Source organism: Bubalus bubalis, chromosome 4 (genome assembly GCF_019923935.1).
Source record: "Bubalus bubalis isolate 160015118507 breed Murrah chromosome 4, NDDB_SH_1, whole genome shotgun sequence".
NCBI classification, from domain to species: Eukaryota; Metazoa; Chordata; class Mammalia; order Artiodactyla; family Bovidae; genus Bubalus; species Bubalus bubalis.
The window spans coordinates 81,054,886-81,080,799 of record NC_059160.1 but is presented as its reverse complement, the minus strand read 5'-3'; the positions used below and the strand labels follow the sequence as shown (position 1 = coordinate 81,080,799).

At 37.4% G+C, this 25,914-nt stretch overlaps 1 protein-coding gene across 2 annotated transcripts in view; it reads right to left on the bottom strand.

Annotated features, from left to right (window-relative positions):
- Positions 1–494: 494 nt before the first annotated feature.
- The window catches only part of PDZRN4 (PDZ domain containing ring finger 4), a 437,151-nt gene continuing 411,731 nt past the window's right edge, over positions 495–25,914 (bottom strand). For both annotated transcript variants that reach the window (XM_025283997.3, XM_025283999.3), the window contains 5 exons: positions 21,291–21,389; positions 18,832–18,894; positions 11,332–11,433; positions 6,680–6,796; positions 495–2,824 (listed from right to left, as the gene is read on the bottom strand). In XM_025283997.3, the coding sequence (XP_025139782.3) occupies positions 1,298–2,824; positions 6,680–6,796; positions 11,332–11,433; positions 18,832–18,894; positions 21,291–21,389 (1,908 nt within the window). In that variant the 3' untranslated portion in view covers positions 495–1,297. The remainder of the gene's footprint in view (positions 2,825–6,679; positions 6,797–11,331; positions 11,434–18,831; positions 18,895–21,290; positions 21,390–25,914) is intronic.

The following is a 25,914-nucleotide window of genomic DNA, read 5'->3' as shown; positions in this document are numbered from 1 at the left end:
TCCATAAGTTGAAGCTCTAAGTCCTAATGTGATGGTAGCTGAAAATGGGGCCTGTGGGTGGTAAATGAGGTCATGAGGGCGAGACCCTCATGATGGGATTAGTGTCTTTAAAAGAAGTTACACCAAACAGCTTCCTCTCTTTCTTTACCATGTGAGGACAAAGCAAGGAGGCCATTTACAAAACAGGAAGAGAGCCCTCATCAGGAGCTGAATTGGTTGGTGCCTTGATGTTGAGTTTCCAGCCTCAAGAACTATGAGAAATTCCTGTTATTTAAGCCACACAGCCTATATTATGTCATTATGGCAGTTTGAGCTGTCCTTACAAACAGTCTCAGCTACTTACTGATCCTCTGTCTCCATATCATCCCTTAAATTGTTCTTGGATTTTCTTTACATGGGTAGCAGTCAAGGAGAGCATTTACTGAATGCTTAGACAGCAACTCTTAGATGCTCTACATAACTTAATCTTGGTAAGAATATGGGACACAATGATCTATGGGAAGTATTTCAGGACAATTTATTGAAAAATGGGATAGAAAATGTACACATTTTAGAATTCACAATTAGGAGTCTTCTAAAGAGTATACATATATAACTAATTTATATCTGGTAACCACAGGGAACAATGGAAATAGAACACTCCTTGATAGCTTTTCTCAGGGGTAATCAATAATTTATTTCTCTTTTATTGTCACAATTACCACAACTATCTAACTACATAAACAGTGTCACTACATACCACAGGAAGATTGTCCACCTACACTTTACTGAGACAAAGATAATGGCCATTTATGTGTTAAATGTACAACAGGATGTTAAAAAGAGGTGATTTTTATGTGTAAAACAAGATGTGGCACATGATTTATCATCAGGTTTGATTTCATATGTATTAGTCAAGAAGCAAGCATAGAAATATTTTGGCATTGAGTTGTTATTAAAGTTGAAAATAAGCAAACTACAGAAATAAATCCAGATCTATAATAGGTACATTAAAATAGGAAATTAATTGGCTCCTCAGTATTTTTGTGCAAGTTTTTTTGTTTTCTTTCCTTTTGCTTGTTTTTATATATAAATGAGTAGTATGAATATATCACAAGTCAAAGAAAGAAATCTCAGCCAAAAAGAAGTACCAATATATGAAAACCAAATGAAAAATTAGCAGGTATTTTTGCTTACAAAAAATTTAAACTGTAAAGAGTCACAAAATATATATAAAAATGCCACATTGAACGAGGCAAGCATCCTCTACCCAAACTGGTAGCACCCTCTGAAAATCAGCTGCATTCCATCCATTGGGTCATACTGTGGTGACAGACAAAAAGGCATTAGGAACTTGTGTACCATCAGGGGACTTGGCCCCATGGGTCATCAGTTCTTGGATTGTCATCCAGTTGTCCAAAATTTTCTTGTTTCTTTTCTTCATCATCTTTTTGTGACTCAGTTCAATGATGTTGACCTCCTTCTTGCCCTCACTGCCGCTCTGGGGACTCTCCTTGAGACACTCCAGCCGGCTCCGCATCATGAACTCTCGGCGGCGCCGCTGCTCCTTGGCCCGCACCAAGTGCTGTTTCCTCTCCTCTTTGCTCCAGTAGCGCCCCATCTTCATCTCGCTCATGGTGTCATCGTCCGTGGTCATGCCACTCCGCTCCTCCTTGATCTTTAAGGCACGCTCCTTTAGAATGCGGTCCCGCACGGGTCTCTTGGTGATGTACCGCGTCCCGTCGCTCCTGATTTTCACCTTCCATTCCATCTTGGGTTCTGAGCACTTCTGAGACTCCTTGCACACGCTCACCAAGCTGAGCTGACTCTGAGCGTACTCGACTGCGGACTTCTGTTGAATTAACTGCATGTAGCTTTGATAATGCCTAGCATGTGCTGGGATGTTTGCATATCTATAGGAGGAGCTGTGGTAAGGAGAGAGATAAGGGATGTGTTCACTGCTGGTCTTCTCTGGATCAGAAAGCTTGCTGCTTTCTGAAGTCTTCTCTTTGCCTTCAATGACACAGCCTTGTTCAGAGGTTTTGGCTTTGGTGCAGGTTGATTCTTTAGTGCTCTGTCCAGAAGAGGACTGGTTGGCTGCCATTGTGCTTCTCAGGTTTTTCTTATTGGTGAGGCTGATCACTCTTGGAAGGGAACTGTCAGGGGAACGGTCCACAGTGAGTGGAGTGCTTCTGCAACTTTCAGCTGTGTTGTAAGCACTTGAACTGTCTTTGTCTGACTTTTCTGGGTGTTCAAGGATGTCATCTAGTTTTCCCCTCTGGGTATCTATGCTGGTGTTATAACTTCGGAATCCTCCATCATGCAATGCCCAGATATCTCCATACTGGTCTGTCACTTTCTGGAGCCTGTGAGCCTGCATGATAGTTTGGCACTCAAGTTCAATGTTTCTCAGTTCTTCATTAAGCAACTGTAGTTCGTGCTCCACTCCCTCTCGTCCTCCCTGATTGCATTCTATTGTGCTGCTTGAATAATACAGGTCATACTCCCCATGCTTCCTTATCTTGCATTTGAGCTCCAAGAGCTGCCGAAATCTTTCACACTCCTCATCTTGGTTGCCAATACAGTCTGAGTCAATGTATTCACCAGACACAAAACTTTCATTGCACTGAAGTTCAATGCTTCCCAGGGTGTCTTGGCTCTGCCCCAGCTCTCTTTTGCTTTTCAGAGATGTGCCATTGGGATCCTCGGTTGCATTCTCCTGCTCTGAGCTCTCGTCATTCCGCAAGCTTTCATCTGTGCGCCCCACTCCACTGTCCTTCTCATGGTTGTTGGATGAGGATGTTGCCGTATCTGTTGTGCCTTCTTCTTCTTCTTGTTTTTTTGGCTAGGAAAATAAAGTTAAGAGAAGAAAGAAAGTTAATTACTTTGAAAATCAGTCGTTGAAAACTTGTTTGAAAAAACAATGCTTTTGGCAAAAGTTCAGCTCCTATAAAGCTACCCTAATTTTAGTATCCGTAAGTTTTATGAATAAAGGCAATTGGCTGATGGCAGTCTTTTTTTCTTTTTTTTTACTCTAAAAGAAAGCAAAAGCTGCTTGAATATGGCTATGCTACTCACTTGAAGATAAATAAAACAGGGCACATTAAAATAATTAAATTAAAATTAAATGAGTGATTTAAAATAAGTGATTCTTGTCTTAGGCTCTCTTTTAGTTGAGAAACTGGAGGGAAGTTGTATAAATGAGGTGACTTTATGAGTTTCTGAGGTGATAACATACAAAAGGATGAGTAAGAAAGAATCCCAAAACAGTCTTCAGCAATGAAGGTCTGGAGTTCAGAAGCCACATCACTTGTTACTATTTCTTTTCTTCATGAACTTTTCTCAAGTTCAAAAGAAACTTCATTGGATCTAGTAATACACTGATGATAATAAATGAAATATCACAAAATTTCAAGAATAAGTACAGGAGCCCAAGACCTTCCGTCCATAGATAAGGGAACTTAGTCCCAGGTGGATGTAACTTCTTAGGCAGGAAGTCTAGGAGGCCAGTGCCATCTTCCATGGACAGGATTTCTTTACATCCAAGGTGCTATATTCTTGCATACATGTACTTTGACTTCAAGGCATCTCCATATCATGTTGCTCAAAAGCAACAGTGATGTCTTAGGACTCATTGGGTTACTTTAAAAGATTTTTCTACTCTTAGCAAGTAATTTCCTCCAGAAGTGAGTTTTATTCTACTGAAAGTAAAATGATGGTTCCCCTCAAATCTGAGCAGCACTGATTGCCAGACAAGGGCATAATGTCAAAAAACAGATATGTAAGTAAACATACATGTGAACTTCACTCCCTGGTAATTTTTGGCTTTTCATGCAGAGCAGTTAACTGTCACTGCTCTGGGGAGATGCACATCTAGTTGTTTCTCTGTGAATAGCGTAAAGTTACTCTTTATTCTATCACTTCTCTTATAAAAGTCTACAAATACAATTTCTAGATTGTTTTCTCCTTATGTCTAAATTTACTCACTTTTATACATATATACATTTTTCCCTTTAGCAGGAAATTATATAATTAGATATAATTAAGCCTGTTAGTGTCAAAGAAAGAAAGGATAGGTGATAAAAAGTAAGACAGGTTTGAAAGTGTCAGATAATTGTTGTTTTCCTTCAATCAAGTAATGGCAGAAAAAATATAATGAACTGGAGGGAGAACATGACCATGTATCATGCCAATTCCAGGATTCTCAATCTTTCCATAAAATATTTTTCCTCATTTGTTGAGAACATACTATGATTGATTTAAAATGTCTTATTGATAAAAAAGAACGTTATACATAAGGCACTAGTGGTAAAGAACCCGCTTGCCAATGCAGCTAGATGTAAGACATGTGGCTTCGATCCATGGGTCAGGAAGCTCCCCTGGAGGAGGGCATGGCCACCCACTTCAGTATTCTTGTCTGGAGAATCCCATGGACAGAGGAGCCTGGCAGGCTTCAGTCCACAGGGTTGCACAGAGTAGGATATAACTGATGTGACTTGGTGAGCGAACATACATAAGTAATTGTAACTAACAATGGAAAGAAAACTTGATAAATCTCTATATTCCTTGCTCTAAGGTGACAGCGACATCAAATGTGGTAACATTTGCACACTGTACATAAAACCCCCAGGCAAAAATATTGGAGTGTGTTGCCATTTCCTTCTCCAGTGAATCTTCCCAACCCAGGGATCAAACCCGGGTCTCCCACATTGCAGGCAGATTCCTTACCATCTGAGCCACCAAAAATCCCTATAAAATCCCCAGAGGGTATTACTGATATTGGACAGTTTAGTTTGTATACCACAATACTTATATTTTCTCCTGTGTAAGAGTAAGCTGAAAAATACAAGAAGGTGATATTTTTCTTATGGAGTATGAATGATAGACAAATTTGTTCACAAAATGTGTGTCAACAGCAGTCACAGGACCAAGGAGAGCATGTGAGGTGAAACTTTCAGATGGAGTATATTTTAGCTTTTATATATGGATATGAAATTTTAAATTGCATTTCACTTTCGTTACTGGTTTATGAGCACATGTGAAAATAAAAAGAGTTTTCTATTCTCAAAACTAAAATTCCTGGTTTCTGATATAATGCTGCTCTATAATTTATCATTTCCCTATGGAATTATCATAGTGACAGGCAATGTTTCTACCAAGACATTTCTAAAGTAGTATTATTGTTTATAAGGGCAAAGGACTTTAAAAGGTTTCTGTATTTCTCATCATTTTTCAGTCTCATGGTGAAGAAAAATTTCTACACAGTGAAAATCTAACCTCAGGGACATCTTGTGTTACCTCAAAAGACCTAGCATTTGTATTACGTCTGATGAATAGGCAGCATCTGACACCATATCACTTCACCTGGACAGGATTTCTCCCTTCTTTCTTTATTCCAACATCCTCCTGTCAATTCTGTATCAGGTCACATTTTGTCTCTAAGAGAGAAAAAGCCTGGAGCAAGGACTTTCTTGCTCATAACCAGCAGCTGCCACCAAAAAATATCTTTATTTGTGGCCAGTGTTGAAGTCATACATAAAAATTTCAATCTGTCCTCTTTATATTGAAAAGCAATCACTACAGTAGCAGCATTGCTTTTGAGCATGAACTACTGTTTGTGAGGTGGCCACTGAGTACCCATGGTGAGCACACATGGTTCTGTCAACTGTAGTTTGCAACCTAATTATTAGTGTATGCACACACACACACACACACCCCTCTGTTATGGATGTCAGCATGCCACCGTATCTCATCATTCAGTTTGGTAAAGTGATAGGATGTTTGTGTTTTATGTTCCTAAGCCTAACTGTCAGGACTTTTTAAAATAATAATCTTTTAGGGTGAGTTAACAATTAATATTGAGAATAGGATGATAATTAAACAATCAGCAGATTGAGAGCAGAAGTGTTAATACAATTATATCAGGGAAATGAATGACATGAATCTGACATAAAAAATCTAGGCTATATTGATCTTAATTTTATCTAGTAAAAAACAATGACAACAAAAATGAAAAGATTCCTAAGGCTCAGTTTGCCACAAACTACACTTTGATCATTCACCAGTTATGCATTACTTAAAGGGGGAAATTTTGCTCATTTTATTTGTATTCTCAGGATCAAATGTGGTACTTGAAGTATATCAGGGGCTCAGAATTCTTTGTTGAATGAATATGTGACCTTAAGGCAAAATGATGCCAATAATCTCATCTAACTACTCATAATTCAGTGTAATCATGATACCAAATATCCAAATAAGATCAGTGGCTTAATCATATATTCATCTTCCTTAACTAGATATTCAAATATCTACATTGATATTTTAAAATTAAAAAAAAAAATTACTCTTTGGGGAGGAGGGGTTACTTCATGAGATATAGTTATCTCTGGCTGGTGTACTGAGAGGCAAAATATATTTTTACTATTAAATTTCTGAATTACATTGAACAGTACCTGAGTCAGCACCTGAATACTACTGTGCCCTCCATAATGGTCCCTAAGCTTCCCAAACTAAAAATATTCTTAATAGAAAAAATTTATTTCCTCCGCTTCATTTGAGATGATCTTTTGCCTTCAGAAATTACCATCACAGAGATGTTCACTAAAACTTTTTGATTTTTAAAAAAAAATTTCATTTAAGATTATGCATTTAAGGAAGAATAGCATCATTTCCAACGATGGAGTTCAGATCGTGGTCCTACCTGCTCCACCTCATCAGCAGTGCGCTGCATCGCTTCATTATGCTGTTCTTCCAACATCTCCAGGTTTAACTCCTCTAATAATTCATTCCTTTCATCTTCCAGCCAGCCTTCATCCACCTACATAAGAATACATTAGTACATTATATTCTGTTAGTGAGGACTCATGCTAAAATAGGGTAAACTTAAATGGTGATGCCTGACTAGTTAGTTCCTTTTATCATAATGATTCTCTTCAAAATACCAGCCTCCTATAGTTCACCTCTCAGAAGGAAGAAAAGGTGATAACAAAAAATTGGGCTCTTATGCTTTTTATCTTTTCCTAAAACAGAACTACAGATTTTCTCTCATAACTGAGTAGATCTCACAGCACAGAACATTACCGTCTTTCAAAATGTATGAAAAGCATGCAGCATAATCCACAGCTGTCATGCTCATTACCTCCGACAGTCCCCGTGCTAAAGAACTGCAGTGGTACTAATAGGGCTATGAGACAATAGGGCCTTTTTCCTTAACAACAACCTCAAAGCAACGCCACACAAAGTGCCCCTCTCAACACACACACACACACGCGCGCGCGCTACTCTCACTCTGTTTTTGATTTTGAGGTTGATGACTTTCAAGTTAACAAGATGGCTCCTTGCCACAAATACTCACATTTATTTTATCTGAAAAAAAGGAAAATTCCAAGTTATTCTCAAAAACAAAGTGATGCTATGGTATAACTATTGTGATTCATTTCTCAGATCCAGTTCCAAGGAAAAAGAGCTTACATGTTGCATATAAGGGTGAGGGAGCAGTGTGAAGCATGCAGGGTTTTGTCTGTGGGTGCTGAAGGCAGGTATTCTTGTGGGAGTCTTACACAAACTAAACCAAGCAAATCCTTTTGGCTTCTTAATACAAAGGGAAGTGGAAAACTCGAGGTTATCTTGTTAATATGATAAGTGTTGACAGTCAATACAGATAATTTGCCTAAAAGTGGGTTTTTGGAGCTGCTGCTGAGTTGCTTCAGTTGTGTCCGACTCTGTGTGACCCCATAGACGGCAGCCCACCAGGCTCCGCGTCCCTGGAATTCTCCAGGCAAGAACACTGGAGTGGGTTGCCATTTCCTTCTCCAGTGCATGAAAGTGAAAAGTGAAAGTGAAGTCGCTCAGTCGTGTCCGACTCAGTGACCCCATGGACTGTAGCCTACCAGGCTCCTCCATCCATGGGATTTTCCAGGCAAGAGTACTGGAGTGGGTCACCATTTTGGAGCTGGATTACATAAATTAGCTGTCTATACTGATTGAATTAACTGAGTAATTGTCAAAGTTCTTCTTTACTCTGTTACAATGGAACAGCAGTTTTCTAGTGAGTCAAAATTAACAAGAGTGGGAGATGTTTTCACTACCAGACTAATGCTTAAGCACCAAGCAAATACATAAAATAAGCTTGTCTTTAAGAGAGCTGAATTTCTAAAACTTAAACACAAATAAACCTGTCTGCATGCTCAGTTGTGTCCAGCTCTTTGTGACCCCCCACGGACTGTAGCCTGCCAGGCTTCTCTATCCATGGGATTTTCCAGGCAAGAATACTGGAATGGGTTGCCATGCCCTCCTACAAGGGATCTCCCATGTCTTCTGCATTGGTAGATAGATTTTTTTTTATTTATCACTGAGTCACCTAGGAATCCCTGAGAAAACATTAAATTGCATCAGAAGAGGCATTAGTGTATATGCATCATATTCATTAAAAGAAGGCAATCTTAGGTTTCTTTTTTATTTACTGAAGTCTACCTAGACCTTAAATTATCTCAAACTTGCCTGGGCCAAAAGCATCAATGCATTTATTCATCCTCATTTATTTCAATTTGGCCTGAATAACTTGACCAAGTTCCACCCCAGTGACTTTGATATGCAGATGAGCTATGAAAATTAAGCTGGCTAAAAATTTAAATTCAGTTCAATTCATAATTGTTCAAGTTTTATATTTTTTTAATCCCTTTTAAGTTTCATGAAGTTGCAAATGCCAGACTCCAAAAGATACTTAAAGCTAGAACTGTTTATTTTTTATAAGCATACCAAGGAATGTTTCTTTAATCAGGTCAAAACAAAATATTTGCCAACATTGATATAGTGAATGATAGAACAGAATCTTTTGAAATTGAAATGAAGGGGTGGGGAAGACAAAGAGAACAAATGATAGAAATTAACAGTTCCCTATAACACTTTTCTTGTTATCTAACCCCACAGATCCCTGAGTTGCCATGGGTAGTTAGTGTCCGTCTGCTTTGATAAGGTGTCCCTCTAGGCTGGAGGGATACACAACACACTAAGTCAGGAGAGATTCTTCTGGCTCACCTTTCCCTGTCACATTTCCCATAATGTGACAGACTGGCATAAATACGGCAGTCTGAGTCCAGTGCTCTGGCAGACCGACTTTTCCCTGGAGCTGAGCATAGTCATAATTATACAAGGGGATCTGTCTGCACTGCAGAGGATCACATGTGGTATCTCAAAGAAAGGAACAACCTGCACTGTCTCAAAAGTTCTCTACAGTTCTTGCAAGAGCCTGTTCTCATCCAGTGTCCCAAGAGGAATAGGGCAAAACAGTAATATCTTTAATGGTCCAAGGAAGAAAATGGGCAGAAAATGAAAGTAAGTTGATGTTGACAGGGAATGGAAGAAATGAGTTATTTAAAAATATTGCATGGTTGCACAATACTGCCCCCAGCAACTCTGTAGATCATTTCTGAGACTATTTGAAACATTATTTTTAAAAGGCTAGAAAAACGACACATAAACTTCTACTCTCCCTAAATAAAATATATGCATAAAAATGCAATAATGAAACATATTGAAACTGATGGGAAAATATGGTGACATAAATACAAGTTTTGTTTTGTGTTACGTTTGCCACCTTATAGCATGTAATGCTTAAATTACATTTTAAAGTATGGTGTTACAATGCATTTTCTTTCCTTATTTTTCTAGAAATCTGATTTTCTAAAGGCAATCAGCTTCATTCCAGTGTCATTACGACTTCTTCAGGATCAAGGGGTTAAGGAAGATCTTACTTTTGTCAGACAGGATGGTATCCTTCAGAGTCAGATGACCATCTTTTATCAATTGTGGAAAGTATTGTTTGAAAATTCATCCTCCAACATTAACTCTTGGGTTAGGAGTATAGTCAGTTATTCAAAACACCACTGGTTCTACTGAGAATATTTATGTTATCAAAGATTAACAGGATCTGGTCTTATGTTATTAACTTCTATTCTTTCCACAGTACATTATAGCTGTTATATGGCATAGTAAAGGAAATGCTTTAATTCTAAATTAATGAGGTTGTCTAGTGGTTACATGGAAAGGGCAGGGAAACCACAGGATTAAGTCAAAGTATCTTTTCTACAAAGGGTGACTATTGAGCTCTCTTCAATTTACCATTAATTTCACTAATATGTATTTTTAGCCTCTTTATTCTTTTTCAAGAAAATGGGGTCATTGAGATTAACTCGTTTGCCAAATGTCCAGGTAATTAGTGCAATTTCATACGTATTTTAATAATTTACTCTCACATAGGCAGCCCAGCCAGTTGCAGCCTGTCCAACCCCACTCCCAGGACCTCAGGTGTGCAACTTCAATCCGCCCTGGGCTATGGAAGGCTTTATGGGAACTATTTAGAATGGTCAAGGGCATAAAGGAAATATATGCGGAAAGGGTGATCTTTTATAACCACTATATTCGAGTCAGGATTCAGTCTGACACTGAAATACACTTACTCAATGTAATTTATAGATAGGATGTAGTTACTGAGTCTGAAAAATATCAGATCAATAACCTAAAAGACAAATGGTGATATAACCAACTTCACTCAAACTACTGACAGAAGGATAGAATGGTGACAATGTAAGGTCCTTTCTGCATTGCGGAGGGGGATAAAAAGGACATAAAAAGAAGTACCGATAGTACTTTTCTTCCACCATTACCTCTCCTTTACTTTCATGACATCTCCCTCTGTAAAGATATAAAAAAAATTCCTTAGAAGCTATCAGTTTTTGGTTTTGGCCAGACAGATGTGTCTGTCATGCTAAACTTGGAAAAAATTCATCTACTATACGTGGAACCACATCATGCTACCTAATGTCTTTGATAAAGGCACTCTAAAAAGATTTGAGTTGATAGCAAGATATGCTAATGTTTCTCTCATTAGAGATTCTTTTAAGATACCTTAATATGCCAATTAAGTATTTTTAGATGACAACCTAAAGCAGGGATGCACACAGAATTAAATATCATGTAAAGTCAATCATTTTTCATTTATGAATTAATTTTAAATAACTGGCAAGTGGAAGGAGAGAGTAATTATTCAATTTTGTGTTTCTTTCAAAAAATAAGTTGTTTAGCTGCCTTTATGTGGAGCAATATTTAGGAGTCTTATAATTGTTTTGATAAGGTTGGCAAATTGGGAATGATGACTGGATTCTATTTTGATTTTTTTTTCTTTTTTTTTTAAATTTTATTTTATTTTTAAACTTTACATAACTGTATTAGTTTTGCCAAATATCAAAATGAATCCGTTGCCTGGTTTTACAAATAACTGTGGCACTGATCTGATGTGGAGTAGCAGACAATGAACCTATGGTTCAGCCCAAGGCTTTTGCTCTGTATTCTGACCTGACTCTCTGGCCTTGCGACCAGCAGCAGGATTCTCCTGCACTCATCGCTAGACAGCTGGGCCACCGCCGCCTCGCGATCCTGGACGTCTTCCCCATTTATCTAGAAAACAAATGAAAGTGGCGCATTAGTTTCCATTTCCACAATGCTGCACACAATAAATGGCAAATATCAGCTCATTTATGGTAAATGTATGGACAATGAAGCTCACACAATGGGCTCGTCTTCAGCCCCTCGGTGGTAAGTGCCTTCACTCAATTACGCGCTTACTGTAAGAGCCATATCGATCCCTGAAGGATGGCGGACATCAGAGGAAGCAGTTATGTTCATAAATGTCCAACCTGCGCCCTGGCAACATACATCTAGCAACACAATTAACCAGCCCCTGACAGGTGACGTTCATCTTTCTCCGCTCAGAGTAATGGAAGTGTCACTCTGAGATAATGGTGCTGGGGAAAGCAGGCCCCGCAATACCACAACTGAAATCCGTCATCCTGCGCGCTTGCTGGGAGCCAATTAGAGAGCCGCCCTGTTATCTCTCACCGGGTGATGCTCCCGGGCCGCTGCTGCTTGCATTTTCATTTAATCATCTCATATTTGCATGTGGGTCTGACTCAGTTGCCCCAAATCACTCTCTGGATATCTTTTGATGCTTAACGAATCAAACGAGAACAAGCTTATCGTAACATCCTCCTCTACTCCCAGCTCCTTTCTCAGATTTATCTGCTTCTCTAAAACAACAAAACTAATGAAATAAGGTTCAACTCTTAAGTATACTTAAATTTAAAAACTTAAATGGTTTCTTTAATAGGAATGCTTAATGAAAGAATGCAAGCTTAAGTAAATTTTTTATTAAAAACAATCGATTCCAGTAGTGTTTGAAATGTACCATTTTTTTCCTAAGTGCTACAGAGAAAATAAGATTTGCATTTTAAACTACATTTTCATGTTCAAAGGTATTTAGCTCTTATTGGTGTATTTTTTCTTTGCCCTTTATAAATTTATTTTACTTTATTAATCATTCCATTCCATAGAGACAATGAGATTTTTGACCCATAACACATAATCAAAGAAAGTAGAAAGAAATTTCAATTGAAGAGGTCAAGTAATTCTATCTAAAATAAGTATTAATTATGTCAATAAATTAAACAAAATGTGGCTGCACTGACCACTATTTTCAATAATTAATCTAACATCTTTCATTGAGAATTTCTTCTTAAAAGCATGAAGTAGACTCCTGAGGTTTTCTCCTTGTGGGTCTCTGGGATTCTAGCTGACTCATGAAGACAGACATAATTATCTGAAGACAAGCTCAGGAATCTCATTTGTGCACCACAATCAATGATCCTTATAGACTCATATTTAGTATGAAGGAAGCAGACAATAATAGTCAAAGGAGGGAAAAATCACACAACCACATGCTGTATTTTCTTACTGTAATCAAATGAATAGCTCCTCAGTTTTTCACTTGTGTGTGTGGACAGGAAATTCAGCTTTTATAACTCTAAAATCTATTTTCTTTTCTTTTTGCAATTTCCAAATAAAATTTATCAAATTAGAAAAAAACACACAAAACTTTGATTCCAAACTGGGGACTAATGACCCAGAAGGATATGTTGTAGTTTTCCTTTTTTTGTAAATATATATCTGAAAAGCTATTTCTATACTGGGTCCAAGGCCTTTTTTCCTTTAAATAAACATAAATTGTCAGTGGAGGATTACTCCTCCCACCTGTATGTAGTTTAAAAATAATAATATGAAAAGTTTTACTTTCTTTGAGTTTTGAGGGCTTGCACCCCTTTCATAGTAATTCTTGTAGTATATCTGTGATACATCTATGTGTCCATCTTTCTTCTTCTGCATCTAGTCTTTCTTCTTCCCTCCTCTATAGGCACACTGATCCTAAGGAGAATGAGTTGGATGATCTCACACAATTTATGTTAAACTTTTATGAAAAATTTGAAATGCAGTTCTCACTTTTTCTCACTTCCAAATTCTTCATGTAAAATTTACTTACCATTAATCTAAACACTCTTCATTCATGTTAATGTTACTATTATGTTTTTCTCTATTAAAATGCAGATAATAGTGCCTCTCTCAGAGGGCCATTACAGGATTAAATGGGCTAATATATGTAAAAGGTTTAAATAAGTGACTTGTATACAGAAAGTGCACAAGGTTGGTATATATTACTATTAATGCTATTGTTGCTATTATTACTATGATTATTTATATTTTAATCCCTCAGAAAGATTCTTTTCTTCTAAACAAAGCAACTATATTAAAATTCATGCATAACAATGAAATCCACAATAGTAAACTGGTTCTAGCTTAAGATATATCTATCTCATGTGTATTTTTAATTCTTAGAAGGTCAAGAAACACTATGGCTGAGTTTGATTTCCTTTATTCTTCTATCTCCTCTGTGAACTCATAATGACCAGAGCTATGATCTTCAGTCTGGGGATTATGTCCTTATTTTGGGAGGACAGATCATATATTGTAGAAACAGTTTACATCCAGAATCATAGGTGGAGTGAAATAAATTTGCCACAGAAAACAGGCATTAACATGTAATTTTTATTTCTTTTTTAAAATAAACGTCACCTGAGCCGCCTGTTAGTAGATTCCATTGTACTTGGAACACTAGTTTGATACTCAGATTGATATTGAGACAAAAAATGCAGCCATAGGTTTCATCAAAGATTCTTCTCATGGAATGAAAAGACTTGAGCAATGGAAACATAGCTTTCCACCTTCATTTGCTTTGTTTCCTGAATGATGGCTCATAGCTGAAGCATTGCTTGTGGGAAAACAGCTTCCTATGTCTGGAAAGACCATGCAGACAGAAAGAGTGAAGGAGCCAGAAACAAAGGGAGGACATAGATGAGGAATGGAGTCATCACTGTTTACTGAAAGACTTCCATTTCAAGACAATAGAGGGGAAAAAGGAGAGGAAGAAGGCAATATGTAACTTTGTTATCAATTAAAAAAAAAAAGCCTGCTAGATAATATATCTGTCTCATTTTCTGTGCATGGGCATATGTAAACATTAGTTTAAAAATGGATATTATCTTGGCTTAGAAGAGAATTGTGGCAATTACAAAGAGAAATCAGCCAAAATCCCACTTCAGGCCTAATCTCCTGTACACGCATATGAGTGTGTGTGTGTGTGTGTGTGTGGCTTCTCAGGTGGCACTAGTAGTAAAGAGCCTCCCTACCAGTGCAGGAGACATAAGAGATGAGTGTTCAGTCCCTGGGTCAGGAAGATCCCCTGGAGGAGGATATGGCAACCCACTCCAGTATTCTTGCCTGGAGAACCCTATGGACAAAGGAGCCTGACAGGCTACAGTCTATAGGGCAGCAAAGAGTCAGACATGACTGAAGTGACTTAGTATGTGAATGTGTGTAAAAACTTAGAAGTCTAGAAGTGTCTTCATATAGCTTCGTTTTTGTTAAAATTTGACAATTTTTAGGTTTTTCATGTCAGTGTACCATGGGCAGGTAGGCAACTAAAGTTTTTGGCATTCAACCAACTATAGGTGGTAGAATTTCTTATTTGAAAACCCAGAAATCTAAGCAAAAGAGGAAAGATTAATGTCACATGTATTGATATTTCACTGTGAAAAAGAAGGCAAAGGAAGCATAGAGATACAGAGGTGAAACAAACAGAAATAGAAGGAAAATAGTTATCCAAAAAAAAGCAAGTAAGAGTAGGAAGAAATGCTAAGGACCAGTTTAGGGCAGAGAAAGAAAGAACTGGTTAGAGGTCTTATTGTTCCACTGTTTTGTTGAGCTTTTGCAGGTTTTGTCAGGGAATAATCCTTAGAAACATGACTGACTTTTCTGGCCAAGATTAGAAAAATATATACTTACATGGAATACTATATGCTTACCCTGACAAAGAGAATGTGAGAATAGAACACTCTTTCCTTTAGATAGTCAATCATGTATGTGTCTTTAATTTTCTCTCTGGCTCAGCACTACAATTTTGTTAAAGGACTTCCCCATATTAATTCCTGGGAACACATCTAATACAACCAGTTTGTGGCCATAGCACAGCAAATAGGCTGTCAAGCACTTGCAGAGGAAAAAAAAAAAAAAAACACATGAGAGCTAGAATATGTTCTCATGAAGCTGGGTCATAGTTTCTCTTATGATCCCTACCTTCTATCAATATTGTGTGAATACCCGTGTGTGTGTGTGGTGCCACTGAGGAAGGTTCTCTAACATGTCCACTGAGCACTACAGTTAGAAAATTTTAGCCACACAATGAGGGCAGAGCCATAGAGGTACTATACTTAGGTCATTGTGAACAGGAAATTAAAATCACAATTGCTTCAACAAGATTCATTCAAATCAAAGCCAGCCAGGAAAGCTAAAGGATGAGAAGATATCCTCTCTTTCTCCTACTCTCATCTCCTTGGGAAAGGAGTCATTAATTGTTCATTACAGTGTATCCCATAATCTCCTTACCAGCCACACAGGAGCTATTTGTCTATGAGTACAATTTTGTCACGGTTTTCTTTAATATAATTTTACTATCACTCTTAAGACTCTTTGTTTCCTGTGTGTGCAGATAGAACTGAATTCCAGGCTTTTTAACGTGACAGGTATTTACTCATTAGATGTGACATATTTGTCACTGAATATAAACTAATCAGGCAAACCACAGCACTTTATCAATCCTGCTGCTGTTTCAATGAACCAGCTCCATTACGGAATGCCTTATTATCCAGAAAAATTTTTATCTGATAACTTTAACTGCCCACAATATAGCCAAAAATAAGGAAGCGTCAGAACATGTGGTATGCAACTATGGAAACACATGTACTCTACAACTGTTGAAGTCTACCTGCAGAACTAACAGGTGCCATTTCACTAATTGTATTTGTGTATTGTGCATCTAACTGTATTTTACTAACTGTATTTGGGATGTGGTGAGCTAGAAACTAGGCAGGGAGTCTGTGAGGCTGCAGTAGTGAATATGGAGTGTGGTGAGTAGAAGGTGAGAGGAAAAAGTGACAGCTGGTAACAGCAGGAGGAAAATGACAAAACACAGAAAAAGTAGCCAGTGGCTCAGACGGTAAAGCGTCTGCCTGCAGTGCAGGAGACCTGGGTTTGATTCCTGGGTTGGGAATATCCCCTGGAGAAGGAAATGGCAACCCACTCCAGCACTCTTGCCTGGAAAATCCCATGGACAGAGGAACCTGATAGGCTACAGTCCATGGGTCGCAAAGAATTGGACACGACTGAATGACTTCACTAGGGTCATTTAATATCAGGGCACACAATCTTCCAGACCTTTCAGTCACTGAGCATTTTATTCCATTATAGTATTGGGTGGTGATGGCTGGGTATGATGTGACCCTCAGCATCAAAGGAAGGTTACATTCTTTTCAGTTGACTTAATTGAAGATATTAACAAAGTAAACAACACATTTAAAATGATTCATAAGTCAAATACTAATGAAATATTTTTGAAGCTTCATTATCTGGATGGCACACTAAAATACTATGCTTTTTATTAATGAGGATACATAGTTAAAGCTTTACTCCTCCATCTATTCTGGCACTCTACTGAATATCTGTGTTTCATCCCCTCATTTATTCATATGTGTGAAAGAGATATTGAAAATAGAGTAGCAGACAAGACTAAGTCTTCTTGATTCACTTTTCCTGCCCCTGAATTATCCAGTGACAGACACATCCCATTTTGTTTAATCACAAAGGAGCTCACTAAAGTTGAAATTATATATTCTTGAAGTTTCCTAAGAACTAGTGGGACCATGAATAATCTCCAATTCTTTCCTAATTGGAGCTTTAGTAGAGGGTCCCTGATGAAAAAGGAGTTCTATGGCCTCTCACTGGAGCAGGGAAGGAGTATGGAGAAGGGGTGTGATTTGGTGAGTGTCCCCCTAAAGAAAAGAAAGGAAACAGCAGAAGGCTGAGTAGGACAGCCCTCTGGTGTGGCACAGCTTTCTCACAACAACGCCACATTGTACTGCCATCGTCTGGGTTTGCAGCTGTCTTCCCAATTACACAGGGAGTGTCCCAAAGGCTGCCATGGCAGCTTGTTTATTGTAAAGCCCTCATTCCAGGTAGAGTGTTGAATCCAAATGTATTGAATCAAAAGAAATATTTTTCAGGGGTTCATATCTAAGAAGGAGAAATGGGAATGATAGATATAACAACTAAAAGTTTTACAGAATATATCAACAGGTTGTAACTTCTTTAATGTGTCATTTGAGCCCTCCTTCCTCTTTTACAGGTGTGATCTGCTTCCCTGGTCGTTCAGATGGTAAAAAATCTACCTGCAATGCAGGAGACCAGGGTTCTATCCCTGTGTCAGGAAGATCTCCTGGAGAAAGAAATGGTTACCTATTCTAGTCCCTAGAGGAGGAAATGGCAACTGAAACCAGTATTCTTGCCTGAAAAAATTCCATGGACAGCGGAGCCTGACAGGCTGCAGTCCACAGGGTCGCAAAGAGTCAGACACAACTGAGTAACTGAACTGAACAGGAACCCACTCCAGTATTCTTGTCTGGAGAATTCTATAGACAGAGGAGCCTGGTGGGCTACTGTCCATGGGGTTGCAGTATCGAACATGATGGAGTGACTAACACTTTCATTTTTTTTTCTTTTTTCTGCAGCAAAATTCAAAGGCCTCTGTTCTTATTTTGGGGGTTAAATTGGATACAAGAGCTGGGGTGCTGTGTGTCTTCCTGCAGCCACTCTTTATGGGAAAGGACTCAAAAGTGACAAAGAGGGTCAAGGAAGATTTATGATAGAAACTTTGGCTTTCAAGGTTTTTCCTGATTTGGCTTGGAACTCTTTCCAGTTTATACATCTCCCATAAGGTGCTTACCATCTCTGTTGTTAAACTGAAATTCAGTCCATCTCTATGTTTTCATGTGTCCATCCTCCACCTGTCCTCAGCAACTCATTTGTAAATAGTTAAGACTTCATATTTCTAAACTTTCATCATAATGGAACACTGGGATCACTGTTTACATAATTTATTGTGGAAAAGGCAGCAATAAATGCTGTTGATGCCAGTAACAACAGCAGTCCATGCTTATTACACACCATACACTTATTTCTGGCCATGTACTTATTACTCATTAAGCACATCACAGGCTTAATCACATCTAACCTTTGCCACCATATATTTTACTGTTATCATTCTTTAAGATGAGGAAACAGTCTTACAATGAGAAGTTAAGTAAAGCTTCCAAGTAAGTGATGGAGCTGGAAGCTGAAGCTGAGGTATCTGAGTCCAGAGATTATGTCTTACTAAAATTATTAGCTAATAATCCTTAATAAATGGCACTATCAATTTTTTTTAAAAAAAGGTTTGAATGATAGCTTTAGTTTTGTAGATGTTACTATCCAGAAACAAAGGGAAATCATTTTCTCTAATATTTTTCAAGGTGTGAAATAAAATGAAAGCTGTTGGACAGATAGAAGGAAACTAGAGAGAATAACTGCACCACGTACTTGCAAAATACGATCCCCTTCTCGAATTCGGCCGTCTTTGGCAGCGATGCTGTTTGGATCGACCTGTAAGGGAGAGGACACAGTGTCAGCTGGATATGCAATATCGTCCCCAGAAACTTAAATTTCTGTGTAAATATGGTTCATGTTTTTCTATTGAGTTATAGGGGGCATGCCAAATTTTTCTCTGTCAACTGATTCTAAAAATGTTAATGAGCTATTTTAGAATTAATCATGATAAAATTAAGGAGAACGAAGCCCAGTTTGATCTGTAGACCACTTTTCTCTCCCTCCCTCTCTTTCTTTCATTCTTCCTTTTATCCTTTCCCCCTTTTTTATTTTATTTTTTTTACAATTGTTCACTCATTTCTGTATCCCAACTGTCAGATGTTGTTTTCAGCTGACATGATCCTCAGATGATGTTAATACCAGAATTCTCTGGACCCAGGAAATGTACTTTCTGCTAGGGTGATTTTTAAATCTTGCCTTAGCTGTCTGAGAAAACCTGATAGCTATATTCTTAAGTCCATACTTATTAAAGGGATTTCTGTGTTATGATCACACAAATTTATAAAGGGGTTTATAATCTATGCAGCTCAAAAAGTGAAAAAAAATCCTACCCATGCAGATTATCACTAGACACTACTTTACATGTAGGGTGAAGTATATTAACCATCATTTATTTTAGAATAAATAGATATTTAAAGCTCTTTTAAGAGCTTATCCACACTTTAATTGGCCAAACTTGAGTGATGACTTACTGTTCACGGGAGGTAATTTCATCTAGCACACATTTCACATGATGGCTTCCAATCATTTATTGGAGCTTATTCCAGCAAAGCCTTTTTTTTTTTTTCTTTAAGGAAATTATTTCAAGTGTAGCATAAGGTTGATCCATCCTATCCAGATGTTAGATATTACTTTTCTAATTAGGTAGTGCCACCCAATAAATGAGTTTTAAGTGATCAGTCAAGAACAAAAGACGCTCTTGTGGCGTTTCTTACTATTCCTGAAGCACAAAGTTCCAAAGCTGACATGTTTAAATTGAAAACAGAGACTTACCTGAAGGAAATGATGGATAATTAATTAATTGTATCCTATTTAGAAGCCATTCACAATTTAAAACTTTGTCTTCAGAACTATAATCAAACTAATATTAAAATTCTGTATTTATACTTCCATACATATTACAAAAGATAATTCTGCATATGTTGCCTTATACTTCCTCACCATAATCAGAGGGGTTTTCATAGTTGTTTATTTAAAAGAGATATATATGCAAGTCAAATATTCTCTGGAAATTTCTTCACAGTAAGAACCAGTCAGTAGATTTTTTGGTAAAGTGATAAAGATTAACATTTATATTTATAGAATTTCATAATTTTCTAAGTGCATTATCTTTTCCTAGTCTAAAAACCTCTATGAAAGCAATATTAAAAGCATTGTTGTATTGAATTTCTAGTTAAGGAAACTGAAGCTTTGTAAGTTATGTAATGTTTTCAAGGTCATGGCCAAGAAAATTTGAAATAGCACAGGAGAGCAATTAGTATTTAGTTTGTCTAACCTCTGGGTTCATGCACATACATATAATATGCATGATTTCACATACATATGTGTGTATACATATACATATGCAGGAATTAGATAACATGTATACACGTATGTGCTGGCATGTACATAGGTGATTTTTAATCATATCTGCATACATAATACCTTACTACTTCTCATAAAATGATTCTTTTGGGAGTTTCAAAAATCACCTATAAAAATAAACTTTGCTTCACTTTTTTTCAAAATAATTTAACACTGAAGGTATTTCACATTTAAGTACTTCACTTTTTCAATTGAAGTATAGTTGATTTTATTCTTTTTCATATTCTTTTCCATTGTAACTTATTATAGGATATTGAATATAGTTCCCTGAGTCAATACCTCACTTTTTGAAAGTGATTATGCAGTTGAATAAAACAAACTAATGGATGCATTTCTTGGCTATGATATTCAAATTTATCAGTCTTCAGCAGAGTAAAATATTAGATTTTTTATTTAGATTTTAGATTTAAAATATTAGACGTGAATATTAGATTTAAAACAATTAGTTAATGCGATTGCTAACAAGTCAGATAAAAGACACAGCGGGAATGGAAGGACAAATGTTTGCTGATCAAAAACTTTGCCTGACTTCCTGCATACTTATGGGACTTTATTCAAATTTAGACAATGTTACCATTTTTGCACTCTTTCTTACTAGGATTATGCAGTGAAAGCATCCACATTAAATAAGCTGATAATAATTACATTACTTGGGCAACATAATTTACTTCTTTAATTGAAAATGACAAGTATTGGAACATGGCCAGTTCTTCACATTCAAGCCTCCCAAGGATTTTCTCATTGTGAGTCATTTCACTCCATTGCTCGCCGTCTGCCTCCCCTAATCTCTCTTCCATGCCATTTCTTACCTTGCTGACATAAATGCCGGTGTCTTCTTCATCATCCGTTCGGTAACAGACTGTCAGACCCAGCTTCTCTTGACTGCTAACACGACACAACTCGACCTCCTGGGAGAAAAACACAGAGACCGACATTTATCTCAGAGAGAAATCCCACAGCAGGATGCAGAACTCACTGATATCCTCTGGGTCATCCTGGGATGTTTTCACAACTATTACCTGACATTTGAATTAACCTATGGTACCAAAATCCTCAAAATTCACTCCCAACATATATATCTGTATGATCAGGCCAACATTTAAAATTTTCATTATAAAGCTGGAGATGCACATTTTTTTTGCATTGTCATAAAACAAAAAACTCACAAATGATGTTCAAACAAAATATGTATAAATCAATAATGTGGAATCAAGAAAATACTTGAGAATGTCAATGTAGGTAGCAAAATGTTTATAAAACTATTCAGAGTTCCTGTCTTTTTATTTTAATAAAACAAAATAAAATTAAAATAAAAAAGAACTGGACTCTGCATCAATTCTTCTTTTGAGTTCTATATATGATGATAATCAGAGTTTTGTGTAGCTAGGCCAAGGTTTTCTATTATCTTCTAACAACTCTCAGCCTTGGAAAGAAATGGGTTCGTCCAGGCTGCAGCAAGAGACATCAACAGTCATATGGGCAGAGGCAATGATTCAAAATGCAGCAGTAAATGAACAAGGAATCACATTTACTGAAACACATGGCTAAGGGGCTTGAAATGTCAGTCCTTAGGTAATGTATATTGAATCTGTTTCCTGATTTATGTTCAGTAAAATAATAATAAATTTCAGTGTATTTCATTTTTATATAATGAAATAGACTTGTACTGCTCTCAGAAGCAGATGACTTTAGAATAAATTGCATAATTCCAAACAGTAAAACACCAATTGGTGCTCTTATCATGGAGAACGTGTTCCTATTGGATGGAGCATATAAGGCCCCTTAGTAAATAATCAGATGAGGAAGAGCAGAATAAATTTAAACTGGAAATAACCAAATGACCAAATCTAGACCAAGTTTCTAAAACTCAGGTTTTGTGGGAGTTATGCATTTGTCTATCTTGCTTAATACTCTTTTTCACTAGGGCCTAGAACAGGGCCAGTCTCAGTGTGGGATCTCAGTCCATGATGGTTGAAGGATAATGGCTTTTATTTCAAAACATGTCTGAGTGTAAACCAATTTTTTTTGTAAACCAATAATCAATCTTTCCTCTTTAATTGGAGATAGATTTTGTGTGCATGCATTGAGTGTGTATGTGTGTGTGTATATGTGAATGAAGGGAATAAAGTTTAATATGGTATCCATTATCTCAAGTAGTTACCAGGACTAAATAAAGAGATACTCACTCAATTTCAAATTAGAGGATATTTCCAGTACACACTGCTACATTTAAAGAAATATCTTCCATTTTAAATTTGTATTTCACTGAAGGACTTGTCATTGGAAAATAACCATTATTTTAATGACATACTGCAAACCATATGTTTCTACTTGCCATAGGTAAATCCTTAACAAAGATAGACTGTCATAAGCTCCAGTGACCAACAATTTCACAGCTAATAGCAAATAAAAGAAAATTTAAATCGTGCATCTTGAGACATGTACTACAAATTGGTGAAGTACATGAAACCATGACCAATGCTGACTTTCCAGCTGGTGGACAAAGATACTCTAAATTACACTATAGGACTTAAAAAGGGCATGGCATATGCTGAACAACAACAAAAAAACTCTTTTCACCTAGAGCAAAAATAGGAAACAGTGACATGTTTTATCACCAGCCGCAAAAAGTATACACTCATGAAGGGCATTTTCAAAACTGGCAACAATTAATGCCTCCAGAGGGAAAGAATACTTGACTAAAACTGTAATATTATGAAGGACTTACAGCAACAAAAGAGCTCTAATTACAGCAATGAAGTATCTACAGTTAAGGAGTAAAGAAGTTTGTGATTCCTAAGAGGCCTACAAGGAAATCTAAACATCCCATAAAGAACTTATGGGATGAGAGTGGGAACTTAAAATTAAAGCAAATGTGGAGCTGAAATCCATTGACTTTCTTTATCCTTTCCAATAGCACAAGAGAAACACCCCACATTGCGGGAAGTCATCTCCAGAGGGAAGCATTCCTTTTCTGAGTGTTTTCTCTGCACTCTCAATGGTGTACTATTGTTTTGGTGTTTGTTTAAAAGACGCATATCTAAATATCCTGTAATAAATGTGGAACCAATCTATTAAAACAAAAAGGACAAAATCACCCATACAATATCAATATTGCAAACCATTTAATAATCACAAGGAAACGGAGATCTGAGAAACCGAGGTCATGTTGAATCTGAGCAAAATTGTGAAGCAGGCCTCAAAATTACCCACAGCACCTTTGTTTTCAATAACATCTCCTCCCCTGCCCTTTTAAGATACTGGACACCCTGCTTCTATTTCTTTAGCTTCCTGGAGTTCCTACGGTCTGCTTACCTAGGAAGCCATCGGTATTCAGGTTTGTCATCCTAATTACCTCATAGCAAAACCTGACACTTGGTATCATCTTCCATTATCTCACAATTAGCTCTTGAGAGATAAAGACAATTGATAATTAATAAATATTTCCTAAGGGGATCATTATTAATAATTTTTTAAAATGTTGTCCCATCCAGTGTTTGGTTTACACCAATAAAGACTGAGCATACAATTCTTATTACAAGCCTTAATTCAAAGGACTGAACTTATGGAAGTAAGATTCCAGGCTCTGAAGAAGACTCAAGTGAGATTTCCTGCAGCCCACAAACCACCTAACACCAGCCTCAAGAGTGGACTTGCAATTCTTTCTTTGGTTGAGAATGTTTCAGGTATTACATATTTCATATTGGTACACAGAAGCATACACTTTAAAATCAAAGTTTCTTTAATTCTATGACCAAATAATTTATAAGCCCCTAGCAGCTGTAGACCATTTTGTTTGTATGAGGCAAAGGTGGCATTGTAAAGGCTGCTTATCTGAAAGGAATCCTCTAGCCCAGGTTTCATTTAGTATTCTCTTCACAATGCACACAAGCCTCTGACTTCTGAAGAAACAACCTCCTGGTAATAGAGAATGTTTTCCCTAACAACTTTCATGCCTTTCCCTCTGTCACGAGGAAGCTGTTTGATGAAAAACATAAAAGTGAAATGCTATCTCTGTACATTTTCTTCGTGAAGACAATTCTCGGGCATCTATAAATCAAAGCCAAGCCTGCCTGGATGGCACTGCCAACCGTCCATAATGCATTTGCGACTAGAGTGGAAGAATCACTTCATACACCTGGTGAAACCACATTAATTTTGGCTTAAATGTGCTTTAAGATCTTACGTTCTGGGAGTATGTATAATCCCTTAAAAAATCATGCCATAATATTTAATCCTGTGAGAAATTGATTATGAAGGTTGAGGGTGGAGTAAGAGATTAAAGTTAGTTAGTAGAGTTTACTGTGAAACATCCTTCGAATTGTAGAAAGAATGGAATTTTTATATAAATTGGTTGCACTACAGTGCTGTGAAAATTTTATATTTTTATGATTCAGTCTCAGGTGGAACAAGGAAGTTAAAAAAAAATAAACACACTTTTCCTTTTTAGGTGGAATTCTCATATTGGAAGATCTGAGGCTTGAAGCTGCCTGCAATGTCCTTTTATTGGAGTATAATTGCTTTACAATGTTGTGTTAGTTTCTGCTGTACAACAATGTGAATTTAAGCAAATTGTTTCTACACTCTAGAGACCTTGCTGCCCATGGCATGAGTGAGAAAATTCAGAGGCAATCAGTACTACGGGGCTTCCTCTGAGGCTTAGTGGTAAAGAATCCACCTACAATGAGGGAGCTGCACAAGACATGGGTTCGATCCCTGGGTCGGGAAGATCACCTGGAGGAGGGCACAGCTACCCACTCTAGTATTCTTGCCTGGAGAATCCCATGGACAGAGGAGCCTGGCAGGCTGCAGTCCATAGGCTCACAGAGTCGGACATGACTGAAGCAAATTAGCACAGCATGGCAGTCAGTACTACACAAGTCAGAATGAAAACCAGGGCTAGACAGGATGGTCACCGATACCAGTTGACAATCCAGAGATGGGGTCTAGTGTGTTCATAGTTTTCTTTTAGTTTTATTTCCTTTTTATTTATAATACAACATGTGCTGTGTTGTGCTTAGTTGCTCAGTAATGTCCAACTCTTTCCGACCCCATGGACTGTAGCCCACAAGGCTCCTCTGTCCATGAGGCATTCTCCACGCAAGAATACTGGAGTGGGTTGCCATGCCCTCCTCCAGGAGATCTTCCCAAGCCAGGGAGAGAACCCAGGGCTCTTGCAATGAAGGCAGATTCTTTACCATCTGAACTACCAGGGAAGCCCAAGAATACTGGAGTGGGTAGCCTATCCCTTCTTCAGGGGAACATCCTGACCCATGAATTGAACTGGGGCCTCCTGCATTGCAGGCAGATTTTTTACCAGCTGAGTTACTCGGGAAGCCCCATAAGACAACATACCAACTATTTTATCAGCTTAGCTTTAATCATATATAACTACCTTAAATTCTGTACCGTTTATTACTAACTAGTGAAGTA